Source organism: Aplidium turbinatum, chromosome 7 (genome assembly GCF_918807975.1).
Source record: "Aplidium turbinatum chromosome 7, kaAplTurb1.1, whole genome shotgun sequence".
In the NCBI taxonomy this organism is placed as follows: domain Eukaryota; kingdom Metazoa; phylum Chordata; class Ascidiacea; order Aplousobranchia; family Polyclinidae; genus Aplidium; species Aplidium turbinatum.
The window spans coordinates 10607957-10621889 of NC_137478.1; the positions used below are offsets into that span (position 1 = coordinate 10607957).

The window sequence follows — 13933 nt, forward strand, 5'->3', positions numbered from 1 at the left end:
ATAAACCGCCTGCATGCAGGATTGAAACTCCGGGTTCTAGTGACGTCTTTCACCTGCCTACTTCATCCTTTTCCCATCGCTACAGACTTTTGGGGTTAAGGCTAAGACACGAAGTGAACTTGAGCTTGCGCAATGGAGCTTTTAGGTAAAGTACAGTGTGTGCAATTCTGGCCTCACCCTTTAAACACAAGGTTCGTCTACCTGGCTCAGCGTACTGAAACAAGGACGGTGTGGTTCCTGCTGAGTTGTAGGTTTTATTTCAGACTGTCTTTGTCTTATCTTCTGGAAAACTTTCCCGGACGCATGGGCATGTTAACCCACTGCTGTGGGCTTGATTTAGATATGTTAGGACATGTATATTGCAGTACGCCTACACATCGCACCTACAAGAGTCAAGCTTTTCCGGGTATTTAACCTATACCTGGGGCCCTGAAAGGTACTACTGCTCTGGTTCAGAGCAAACCTGATAGGCTGAGAAGGGATAACTCCACATTCTCCAAAGCACCACATACTCAAAGCGGTGTCTCCTTACCGGTAGCAGTTTTATGTCAGGACCCAAGATATGTAACTTAATGTAGGCTATATAACTAGGCTAAGTAACAAAATACTTAAGCATGCATATTGCTTTGTTGTATAAAAATAAAATTAAAGAACACAATATTGATAGCTATATGATGCATCTTTTTGCGCACAGAACAAAATTGTTGGCGCCTGTTGGCCAGCGTGCACTTCTGCATTATCAAACTTGGCCTGCCTGAGAAAAATTTTGGACACCCCTGGACAATAAGCTTATAAACTAATCTCAACCCAAATATTTTCAAATGCTGTTAGCAGTTGGTGACATTGTGCTAGTTAATCTAGAAAACAATGTAATTTCCAGCAAACATGTTATAATCGCATTATATGAAATTTTTTTCATCTTGTCGTAGGCTCTTAGGCTAAAATGTTCACAAAGACTACAAATTTCATTATAAATTTACTTTGAAACTATAATGAATCAAAGAGAATTGTACCTTCAATTAGACTATTGAAAACTTTATAGCTTAATGCAAAATCATTTAATAGACTTGTCCTTCTGGTCGAAAAAGGAGATCCATTAGCGATGGGAAGGTTTGGGGCCCAGAAGATTTCAATACACCTCATGTGATATCGGTTGGGCCGATTGGACCAGTGACCATTAAAGAAAGTTATGAGAATGGGGAGAAGAGCACTGTAATTGACGAGAAGCAGTCGGAAAATAAAACAAGTTATACAAAAGGTTTGTAACCTAGAAATCAATGAAAAAATGGGGATGAAACTTGGAAATCAAGGAAAAAACAATTTTAAAATTCTCTCTGCATTTAAATAAGACATAACAACCGACTTTCAACCAGGGTTTTCAACGCCTAGCAAAAATATTGAAAGTGAATGAGTAAACTGATTGCACAAAAGCGATCTTACAAACTTCACTTTTCCATTTTAAGCAAATTTTCAATAAAAATGCAATATCAATTTTTAGTTTGTCACGTAGGCTATCGGTTTAATACAAAACAATGGTCTTTAGCACCACCATCGATGGTACTTCAGCAACTGATGTTAAGCATGTTGAAGAATTGCAGGTGGTAGGTTCTGGAAGATTCCTTTCAACTGTCGTTAATGTTTTTGAGTATCAAATGTTTTTGAGTATCATTTTCTCAAAACCAGATTTTCTTTACAGTATGTAGACTAATTGTAGATCTTCAACTCAGTTTGGTTCGTTTGTTACTTGAAACAAATCGAAACGAATGTCTAAACGTGCAATGTGTGTAACACCTAACCCACAGCAAAAGAAGTCGTGGCATGGAAAGGCTGACAGCTTTGCAAGGAAAGGGACAGCTTTTTAATTCACGCCGATTTTAGCATCTTAACGGTTATGTGCACTGTGCAGTCTATTGTTTTAGTCATATTTCTTGCAAATAATTTAACAATTTCGTTGAGGCTGACCATTCCTTGTTGAAAAAAGCTAAGGCTTGACCTGGAGGTCGTGCCTGATTTGTCACATTTTGCAGATTTTTGCGATCATTGCTGTCTGACTGAAACTGTCTAAAAACTAGGTCTTTTTTTCACTTTTTGCTGACTCTTAAAAAATAATATAAAATCATTTGTTGTCTTAAGGAAGCTCTAGAAATGAGAAAAAAATCAGTCAATCTGTTTTCTTGTTGTTTTGGTAAATGGTAACTTTTGCTGCGTAGGCCTATACTGTAATGAATAATGATCTAAAAGCAGTGATGTACGCGCATACAAAAAATATTGACGCCGTCAGCGTAAACGCAAACGTTCGAAAAAACCATACGCCGTATGCGTCAACGTAACTTGTAAAAAAAGTTGGCGGCGTCAGCGTCAGCGTCAGCGCATACACTAGCGTAAACTAATTTTGTTTGCTAGGTGCCAAACATTCACACGGTATACACCACTCGAAACAAACAAGTTTTATTTTGAATTTTCACGAAGATACACAAGCATCTGAAAGTATTCATCTGACATTTTGCTGTGTTTTGTTCCAATATGTCTTTGCCCATTGAAAACATTCTTTCAACTGCAGCGCTGGAAGGTATTGGCGTGTTGTAGAGAAAAAAATACATTAAAAAGTATGCGTTGACGCTATGCGCTAAAAAACCGCGAAAACTTTACAGCGTAGCCTCAAGCGCAAACTATCCAAAAAAATGTGGCCGCAAGCGTTAGCGTAAACAAAAATTCTACGCCGCAAGTATGCGGCGTATACGTACATCTCTGTCTAAAACAGGGCTTCCCGATTGGGGGTGCTCGCACCCCCTGGGGGTGCGAGTAGCTGTTGCTAGGGGTGCGAGAATCCACCGAAGAAGAAGAGCTATACCGTATATAGAGATGGATTTTGTTTAACTAGGGAGGTGGTGATTATCTCTCAGAGCATTCTATGTTGGCCTATGCCCTATACAGCACAATGCACAACAAGAAAATACCACCCGACAAGTTGCTGATAACAAAAAGGCTGTGATCCGAACGTCACGTGATTGGTGGCGGATAATGCGATAATATTGTGTGAGCAATTTGCTTATTCTTTGCAATTGTTGCTCACACATTGGGAAAGACCGCGTTTTAAGCGAGAACGAAGTTTTTCACGTTGTAAACTGTGGATTGACTTACGAAAAGGAAAGTGCCAGCTACTAGTCGAACAGATAAAAGATCTTAATTAACGCCATTGGGTTCTCAGTTTGTGTTATTTCTTTATTTATTCGCTTTTGCATTTTGTGTGATTGCGTTGTTGAAGGCTGCCCTTTTTCCTATTCGTTCACCATATAAAGGCCGGTGAGCTGCTTTTCTGCGTTGTTTTCGTACGTATTTTGAATTTTCTTCTCAGAACCACTCCGCTTCAAAACATGGGGGTGCGAGATTGGCTTCATCAATCCCATGGGGTGTAGGGTAATAAACGAATCGGGAAGCCCTGGTCTAAAAGCATGTAAAAGATTCCGCAAGAGTAAAATTCTAGTTGTTGGCGAAACGTATCCTCTTTTTAGGCGATAAAAATATGGTAGGCCTACTATTGAGGCAGTTCCATAAAGGCGGCCATTGGTGTAAAGCCTCAGTTGCAGTATGTACATGAAAAACATGACTGGTTGCAGTGAACGAAAAAATGAATTGAATTAGTCAACAATTTACAGGAAAAAATTTTAATGTTGACTCTAACTGACGATTTCTGCTGTTTTGAATTGTTAAAAAAATATCTAGACCTGCTTATTGCGACATTTTGAAACAAACCTTTTGTTAATTGACACAAAAATCCAATTCTTTGGAATAAAAAAGACATGTATGCAGGCCCGGATTTAGGGGGGGCGGAGGTGCAGGTGCCCCGGGCCCCCGACTTTTGAAGGGCCCCCTACGTGGAAAAAATGTGATTTTGTGTTATTTTTTCTTTCTTTCAGCCTTTGAAGTTTCTGAAAAATGCTGTGCAGTACTGGATTAATGCTACTGTAGACGTAGAGGTGGGTTTTCGCGCCGTAGGCGCGAACATTTTTTTTGCACGGGGGCCCCCGATTTAAAAGTGCCCTGGGCCCCCCCATCAGCTAAATCCGGTCCTGCATGTATGATGTAAATAAAGCGAGCTAGAAACGTTTCCAAAATTGGAAAAACGGATTTTAATTTAAGTTTTGACTGGGCGCATGACCAAAGGACCCATCTGGATCTCCTACTAAAACTATTAAATACTTGAACTATGAGTTTTAGATTTCCGCAATTAAACACCTGCTCACCAATTTTTTCAGTTTGTTGCTATGCCAATGGTCTTTCAAGTTTCTCATCTCATCACGAGTCATGTTGCGTGATGCAGTTTTCTTGAACGCGTTCATATATACTGTAGTTGTGTTGGAAGTCTTAGAGAAGCAGTCGCTTGACTTACAGCATGCCGTCCAGGATATCGACATTATTCTCATCAAATAATTTGATATTAATTATTATTTATACCAAGATTGATAGTGTTTGTATTATAACCAAATTTGCTGAAGTTTAATGTCTCACGTAAAAGCGTCTATTGGCACTCAATCTGAAAATCTATAAAAAGGTATAATTCTTTTCATAAAAGCAAAACAAAAAACCGCAAAATTGCATAAATAAGAAAAACTAGCAAGTTTTGTAAAACATGTAGGCTATTGTAGTCCTAACATTTTCATTTGGCGGACTCGTATTAATGGGCGTTTTGTAGAGTTACAAAAATAGCAAAATTTTATTATTTTTTTTTACGTTGTATCAACTTGATTTTGGAAGCCACAAAATAAGAAATGGTCTTGACCCTGTCCAATCTTTTTTGTGAAACTTTTCAGATCAACAGGATGCAGTTGCCCTAAAATCGATAAAATTCTTAATTTTGTTCATTGACACAAATAAGACTTCTTCATCCTGATGTGTCCAGTCACAAAATATCAAAATATTTAAATGGGATCAGTCTGTTCATGCAACTGTCCAAAACATCATGGTGTGGTTGCCATTTTTCGTTTCATATTTCATATTATTATATTATGTAATATAGAATAGACCCTTTGCAGTTAGACAGCAGCAACTGCGGAATGATTATAATGGAATAAATGTTGAACTATGGCCACCTAAAGCTACGGCCTGATTTGTCACATTCTGCAGAAATTTCCAGGTTTTTCTGACTTTGGGCGAACGTTTAAATAAATTTTTCTAAAAATTAAATTTTTACGCTTTTGAACTAATGAAGACAATAGACAGAAACATAGGCTACTTATAAATGGAAAATACTTATTTTAAGTGACAACATTTTTTTTATTGCATCTAAAAGTAGGTTTTTACAAATAAAATAACTGAGTAGAATAGCTGCCTATTCAACAAGAGTCTACGCAAACTGTAGAATTTCTATTGGTCATTTGGTCATGGCACAGTGACCCTGTGTGCAGTTAACATTATGTGCACGCTTACTTAAGCTCAGTAATACGCAAACAGCTGCATTAATATACGTTTTTAACAAGCACGTTTGGTGACTTTTTATCTTGGAAAGGTAACAAGAGTTTTAAAGATTTTTCGTTGAAACGTAGAATGGATGTTTTGCTTTAGCATTGTTCGATATTTATTCATTATACATTTAGCAATAGGGTGACAACTTCAAGGTTGTTTTATTTCTTCAAAATACAGTGGCGTAGTAGGCTAGGCCTAGGCTAAGCCTAAATAGAAACAATGTGAATCAAAATCAAGTCGAAATGTGATAAATGTTTGGGATTTCAACAAATAAAATAAAACTACACAATAGCCTAACTAACCTATATCTCATGAGACTTAACTCTCCAACGGATGATTTTTCTTTTCTAGATGGACACACGTTTTGGACGCTCAGAAACACTGTGGTCATTGGAGTTCTTGGAGGTCTTGTCCTGATCGCTTTCATCCTGGCTTTGGTCGCCATCATCGTTCGTACAAACAACTACATCCTCAGTGCAGGAATAAACGGGAACGGAATTACGAATAAAACTTTCGCCTGATGTGTCATCAGTATTTTGAAATTGAAATTGAATTCCTGAAATTGAATTTCTTTTAAGTTTAGATTTTAACAACGTAGGCTATCAATATGAAAAAAAAAACTTCTTTCAATATGAAAATCAACAAAAATCACTCGACTACACTTGCAGCAAAATTGTTAAAGTTGTTCACTACTTTGTCTAGAAAAAATTGTAGAGTCGTATAGTTCACACAACTCATACGCGGTGCCTTCGGCACATTCAACCAGTGTTTAAAAATGTCGTCACATATTACTGTAGGCTACTGTCATACAAATTGTCATGTACTAATGTACACAGTGGCGTACGCAGGGGGGGGCCATTAGGCCATGCCCCCCCCCCCTTAAAAATGTTTTAGTAGTTAACGACGTAGATTAAGGCATTTAATATGTTTTGCATTGCTCTGTCAAAGCAATTACTGTAACAATGTTGTTTTATAGACTAAGCCAATACGAAATACATGGCCCACTCCACCTACCCCACCCCAGGTATGCAAACGTAGCATAGTGTTCTGTAAGCCTATTATAGTGATTAGTGAGAGAGAAATGGATAAAGTCTAAACTAAAACCATACTGGGATATCATGAAGACGTCTGGGATATCAATGGCCAGTGGCATAGCCAAAGGGGGGGGGTTTGGGCCTTGGGGGTTACAACCCCACTTTGGCACGCGTGTGACGTCACGATATTGAGAATGATGCTTTCAGTTTCTTTATGCTTGGGCATGATGGTTTCGGTCTAAAAAAAACTTGCCTAATTTTAAACAAAACTGCATTAAAAGAGCGATTTTTGCCAATACCAAACATTCAAACATCTCAGCCAGGAATTAACAACAAGAAAACATAGAGACTTAGCTTTATTTCCGAAAAATGCCGAAGAAAACATGATCTTATCCTTTTGCTATGCCACCTGACAGCACCATTTTACAGGAATATTCATACCCACATTTTTGTTGAAAATGCTCTCAGAATGCACCAAATTCAAAGTAATTTTTCAAAATTTTCTGGGGGAGGTCCCCCAGACCCCCCGCCGCTAGGTGTCGACTTAAGCGAAAACGCCGTCGGGCTTCGCCCGCTGGTTGTCAAACCCCCCCCCCTTTCAAAATTCCTGGCTACGTTACTCTCAATGGCCCCCTCCCCCTTGAGGAAATCCTGCGTACGCCACTGAGTGTACATAGTAAGGGAGACTCGGGTAAGTTGGCCCAGCAAAATGTATAATTGAATATGTGAGCTAATAACAAAGCATATGTTAAAGCGAATGTTATTGAAGAGTAGAGAATTTATCACTCTAGAAGTGGACATATTCTTGCATCAAACCAACATTCTTAGGTATGTAATTTTTCAAGTTTTTCGACAAAATTAAAATGGACCGTCTTGCCCGACTGTGCAGGTAATTTGGACCACCATGGAAGGTAAGTTGGCCACGTGGCCAACATGTCCATCTCTTGGTATACTAAACAGTGGAAAAGCTCTTTCTCCTCAATTTCACTTTCTTTTTGATTATTGCTTGGTTTTATACAGGCATACATACATTTTATGCATTCTTTATTACAAAAATACATGGAAAATCAGCAGAGCCCTATTGGCATATGCATTTCGCTCTAACTGTAGAGCATCATTAGTGCCTAAAAAGCAAACATAAGAAAGCATTACCTAAAAACTGTCACTAAATAAATAAATGAATCTGCAGTAGCCTAAGATACTGGCCAAGACTAACTGCCAAGACTAACCGGTAAAATACTGCGTAAATAATTACAGGCTGCGTAAAACATTTATATGCAAATTTAAACTAAATTTAAACTAAACTACACGAACCTAACCACTATGACAAAATAATGCAGATAGCATGTCACAATAAAACTAAGTGACAGAACATGGCAAAAACAATGGGTCCATGACCTAAGTGTTAAGTGCAAATAGCATGTCAAAATAAAACTAAGTGACAGAACATAGCAAAAACAATGGGCCCATGACCTAAGTGTTAAGTGCAAACCAATAAGATAGCGCAGCGATAAATTCATAATGAAATGAAGCTGGAAAAGCAGGACCAGCGAACCGAAACCTCTACTTAACAAGAGGCAAAATCATTATCTTGATGTTAATCGAAGATTTGATCAGTGAAGCCCATTTATTTTCGCACATGTCCAAATCTGCAACGGGTGGCTTTTCAACAAATGTTACTGTGAAACAGTCTGCAATTATAGATGATTTTGTGTTTATGTACAAAGAGTGGCGGAGGCGTAATGTTTGAGTAATGCCACCTTATCACCCCCCGGACTGGTGTCAAAAGTGTTTCATGAAGACCTATGGCCGGACCACCTGGTAGAAAACCGATTGGAGGTTTGGCCAACATATTGTTCTGAGCAAAGTTTGCAGGAGGCAACATATATCCCGTAGTCGCTACAATTAAGGTCTTGCCGTAGTTTGATTACACCATCCCTAGCTTGTATTACCCGGGTCCAAGGAACCATATTTTTATCGTGGTTCCGGAAATTACCGCACAAAGCACAATGTCCACATGGTTTAGAACAGCCGAGTGTGTTTTCAAGATTGTCCGAAAGTGCAATGGAACGGTAGTTGGTCAGGGTGTTGCCAAGAGTGAGAGGTCTTTTATAAACAATGCATGCTGTCGGTTGTAGGCCCTTTTCTTTGGCAGTCAGTTTCATGGTAGTGGAAAATGAAGAAGCCCAAATTGTGCGTTTATTGGTAGTTTTTTGATTCTTGGGGCAAAACCGTTCCTTCCAATTTTTTGCTAATGTAGTGATGCGTTCTACCATGTCCTGTTTAAAACCATTTATGAACATTACCATTTAAAACATTACCATTTAAAACCTGTTTTAAAACCATCTAAGAAAAACACAACTTACTGATTCAGACAAACTTCTGCTCATGAAAGGCCTCAATTTTGTCCCTACACCTCGGTGGTCCAAACAAGTGGAAACTAATGAATGACGTAACACACAAGAACACATCAGAAGGGTCGAGTGGGAATGTATCTTCAAGGATTCCACACAACTCCCACTACCGCAAGTACCTAAGAAACTTAAAATCCCAAAATATTCTAGGCCAGATGTAGCGCTACTTGATGAGAAAACGATTGCTTACACAGAATCAATCAGATCAAAAATGAGGAACCTAGAAGAAGATGCAAGGTACCTATTCTCACACAAGAATAACCTTAGCCTTGATCTCAAAAAAAGTCTAACGAAACTGAAGTCCTTGGTCAATAGTCACGCTATTGTAATTTGCAAGTCGGACAAAGATGGTAAGATCGTTGTTCTTGATTTTGTGGATTACGATTCCATTATGCGCAGAAAACTTTCATCTAACTTCCAGCAAACCGACTTGAATAATCATAAAAAAGTATCGAAAAATACCTTAAAAATGTTAGATCTCAATGTGATTCTTACCTCAAAACTCTCCATGATACAGGGGTAATAAATGAAGTACAACTCTATCACACTGCTGGACTTACATTTAAACATAATGCATATCAACGGGTTACTGGATCTTCAGCCAAATATTTTTCCAACCGTTCACCAGCCTATACTTATCCATTGTTTAAAACCCACAAACTACCTCCTGAAGTATTTAACACCATTTCAGTCTTTGATATTCCTGTTCGAACTTTACAATCTGCTGGAAATATTACCACTTCCAGAGTGACAGCTCTGTTGGAATCCATTCTCAACCCCATTAGTATTGATTACTGCAAAAACATGGTTAATGAATACTGCAAAGACAGCCGGGACTATCTCATGAAATTGGTTAATTGGAAGAAAGGTTGGTTGAACGGTAATTGCTCCTCACCACCTGGTGAGAAACCTATTTTCTTTTTGGTTGCCGCTGACGCTGCTGCTCTTTACCCAAGCATCCCTAGACATCTAATCGAACAGTCATTGCGAGAAGCTATAAAATTGCACTCCGGTTTCAACGATAAAGGTTCAACGAAGTTGATTGAGTTAGTTATGTTTTGTTTGGACAACGCTATCACTCAGTATCGCGAGACGTTTTTCAAACAGCAAAACGGTATTGTCACAGGTGACAACCATTCGGTTTCCAATGCCAACATTGCAGTCCACTACATTATCAAGTCCTTAGCTCAGCAACTGAAAAATACTGTATTGTTTGTTAGATTTATCGACGACATAATGTGGATTTCGGAAGGAGACGAGTATACACGCAATATCCAACAGACGCTCACAGAAGCTTTTACACAATATGGCCTCTTGCTCAAATTTCGCTGCATTAATACAGCTTTAAAGGACCAAGAGGTTGAATTCCTGGATGTACTTCGTATTACTAATCAATCTGACCCAGTAGGATTTACTACGAGAGACTTTCATAAACCAACAGCCAAACACAGACCCTTCCTCCACGGCTCTTCTTTGCACCCCCCACATATTTTTCAGTCCATTGTTTTAGTGAATGTGTACGTTTAAGACGTCTCAACGATCTGGATGAAGATTTTTTCCACTCTTTACTAAGACTACAGAATAAATGCAATTTTTCTGGTTTTAAACAGGACATGGTAGAACGCATCACTACATTAGCAAAAAATTGGAAGGAACGGTTTGGCCCCAAGAATCAAAAAACTACCAATAAACACACAATTTGGGCTTCTTCAGTTTCCACTACCATGAAACTGACTGCCAAAGAAAAGGCCCTACAACCGACAGCATGCATTGTTTATAAAAGACCTCTCACTCTTGGCAACACCCTGACCAACTACCGTTCCATTGCACTTTCGGACAATCTTGAAAACACACTCGGCTGTTCTAAACCATGTGGACATTGTGCTTTGTGTGGTAATTTCCGGAACCACAATAAAAATATGGTTCCTTGCAGTGGCGGCTCGTGGTATTTATAACAGGGAGAGAAAGAGAGAGAAACCTTTTATTTTGTCTGTTGCGAGAAAAGTATACGGTACAAAATATAGACAATGCAAATAAAATAGCACCATAACTAGAATCTACAACAGACAGGAAGCAGCGAAAGACTATATTAGTCATCGAGTCAGCTGCTTCCCGTGTTTTTAATGTGACAAATGTCAAACATCGGCATTACGTTGAAACCAAGATATGCGTTAAAATAGGATAAGCTTAAGTTCCGTAAAAAATGAAAACAAAAAGTTGTTTACTGCTGCGACAGTCAAGTGAATTGCTGTGATTTTATTCAAATATAAAAAAATATCATGCCCTACAAAAGTAGTAAGTTATGAGAAAAAAAACAAACAAAAAACTATGCATAAACAACAACTTCTAACTGCTAGCATAAAAGACGAAACAGAAACACTAAAAGTAGGCCTAATCAACTTTAAACCTTAACAAAATCAGTCAGTTTATAGGCCGACTTGAATACAGTTAATAAGATGACAGCCGTTAATAAATAGTACTTAGCACTAGTTCGTGAGTAGTAGACCTAGGTCTACGTAGTATCAACAATGTTCAATCCGAAAAATTTGCGATAACACTCGTCAATGTTGTGGCAATAAAAACAGTCACAGACAAAGTTTTTTCATATAATAAATTTTACATTTTTTTGTGAAAGTTTTTACACTCGTAGCCCCTACTACTTCAGAAGGTAAATCATTCCATATTTTTGGGCCTAAGAATTTCAAACTGCCTTGGCCTTTTCTTGAGCTGACACTACGTAAGTGAAAGTTATTTTTTTGAGAAGCTCTAGTGCCATGGCAATGTACTTCAGTAATTTCCTTAAAGTAAGGTTCAAAATAGCTTGGCAATAGCATATTTTTAAATTTAAAGACAAATTTAGAAATTTCTAATTGATGCAAGTTAGTGATGGGAAGTATGTCGAGATCTTGGTACAGTAGTGAAAGTTTTGCTCTTCTGTTGCTAAAGGTTATTGTGCGAATAATTCGATTTTGCATTGTCGAAATTTTCTTGAGCAGTTTTTGTGTGCTTGAACCCCAACATAAAATGCCATATTGTATTATTGATCGTGCAAGAGCATAGTACAGTGTTAACATGCTTTGTTTGTTTGTGTAGTTTCTAATTTTATAAAATATTCCAGATATTTTTGCCAATCTCCCAGATAGATCTTCAATGTGATAATTCCAACTCAGTTTGTCATCAAGAAATATGCCAAGATATTTGATGTTGTTTGTTTTTTGAATTTTTGTGTTGTTTAAGACTACATTTAGTTTTGAAGTTGACCCTCCTTTTCGTTCAAGTAACATGTAAAATGTCTTGGAGTAGTTGATACATAATTTGTTTGCATTGAACCAATCAGTGATACGCTGCATCTCAATTTCAGTGTTTTGCTGCAATTGCAAAATAGATAGTGCTGAAGTAAAAAAAAACAGTGTCATCAGCAAATAGCTGAGAATCGAAAGTTGTTATAAGAGGCAAATCATTTATGTAAAGCAGAAAAAGCAATGGTCCAAGTATAGATCCTTGAGGAACACCACATGTGATATTTTCATGCTTTGATTTGAAGCCATCAGCAGAAACATATTGTTGGCGGTTGTGTAAGTAAGATTTTATAAGGCCTCCCATTAAACCTCTCAAGCCATAAAACTCCAGCTTTTTTAGAAGTATTTGGTGGTTAACGGTGTCAAACGCTTTTGCTAAATCAAGAAATAACAGGTAAACGTAATGATTTTTTTCTTTGAGTTCAATTAGTCTTTCATAAAGATTACTTAATGCTAACGTTGTAGAATGACCTTCCCTAAATCCAAATTGTTGATCATTAATCACGTTGAATTTGTCAAGAAAGCTCATCAAGCGTTTGTAAATAATTTTTTCTAAAAGTTTGCTGATATTTGAAAGCAAGGAAATAGGACGGTAATTAGTTGGATCTGCTTTTGCCTTTTTCTTGAAAATAGGAATAACTTTTGCAATTTTTAGAGCGTCAGGAAATATTCCTTGTTTCAAGCATGCATTAAAAAGTTTAGTTAAATGAGGTGCAATAATACTTTTTGATAACTTTAACATTCGAGAAGAGATGTCATCTGGTCCATCCGATTTTTTAACATCTAGTTTGTTTATTAGGCATTCGACTTCATTTTCATCAGTTTCATATACCGCACATGTTTGTTTTAAAGCAGGCCCCATGAATGAATCAAAGTTTGACTTTTGCTTTAAGTGTGAAGTTAATTTTTCGCCAATATGTGTAAAGTGGTAGTTAAGTTGGTTGCATATTTGTTCTTGTTTTTTGTATGAAATGTTTTCTGCAATAAGTTCATTGGGAAGAGTATTCGTTTTAGCTTTCTTTTTTTGAAGAAGTTCATTGATAGATTTCCATGTTTTTGATGAGTTGTGTCTCGATTCATTGAAGCGTTGTTTGAAGTAGTTTTGTTTTGACATTTGTTTAATGTGAGTTAATTTGTTTCTATATTTCTTGTAAAAAGATACTTTTTCAGGACAATTTTTTTTGTAGCAAAGTTTGAATAATTTATTTTGGTGTTTGATTGAAACCAGAATTCCTTTTGTGATCCATGGCTTGTTGTACAATCCAGACTTTTTCCTACTGAGTTTTTTTAATGGGAAATGAGAGTTGATTAGTGTTTGCAAAATAAGTATCAATTTATTAGTGCTGTCGTTAATATTTTGATAGCTTGTGGTTAATTTTAGGTTTTCAAGTTGATCTGAAAGTTCACTCAAAAAAGCATCAATTTTATTTTCTTCAATTTTTCTTGTCAAATACGGACGTTTTTTCATTTTTCGTGGTACAGTTTTGATTAATAAAAATGTTGGTAAGTGATCAGATATATCATAAGTCAATACATTAGTTTGTGCACTTTCACTGTTATTAGTATAAATGTGATCAAGTAATGTTGACGAACTTTCGGTAATTCTGGTAGGCACATTAATCAAGTTTGAGCATCCCAAAGCAGTTACAGCTTGCAAATAAGAAGAAATTTTGGATTCTTTATTAGATTTGGCTAAATCAATGTTGAAATCACCCAAAACGAA

At 37.3% G+C, this 13933-nt stretch overlaps 1 protein-coding gene across 2 annotated transcripts in view; it reads left to right on the top strand.

Annotated features, from left to right (window-relative positions):
• Positions 1–7695, top strand: part of LOC145774267 (pancreatic secretory granule membrane major glycoprotein GP2-like) — a 64020-nt gene extending 56325 nt beyond the window's left edge. Inside the window, exons 8-10 of one of the 2 annotated variants that reach the window (XR_014290016.1) lie at positions 1066–1258; positions 5815–6303; positions 7179–7688. Coding sequence is in view for 1 of the 2 variants with exons in the window: in XM_082585465.1 (XP_082441591.1) it covers positions 1066–1258; positions 5815–5984 (363 nt within the window). In the remaining variant the exon portion in view is untranslated. Of the gene's footprint in view, positions 1–1065; positions 1259–5814 lie in introns of both variants that reach the window. The other variant, XM_082585465.1, reaches the window with a different exon arrangement.
• The last annotated feature ends 6238 nt before the right edge of the window (positions 7696–13933 follow it).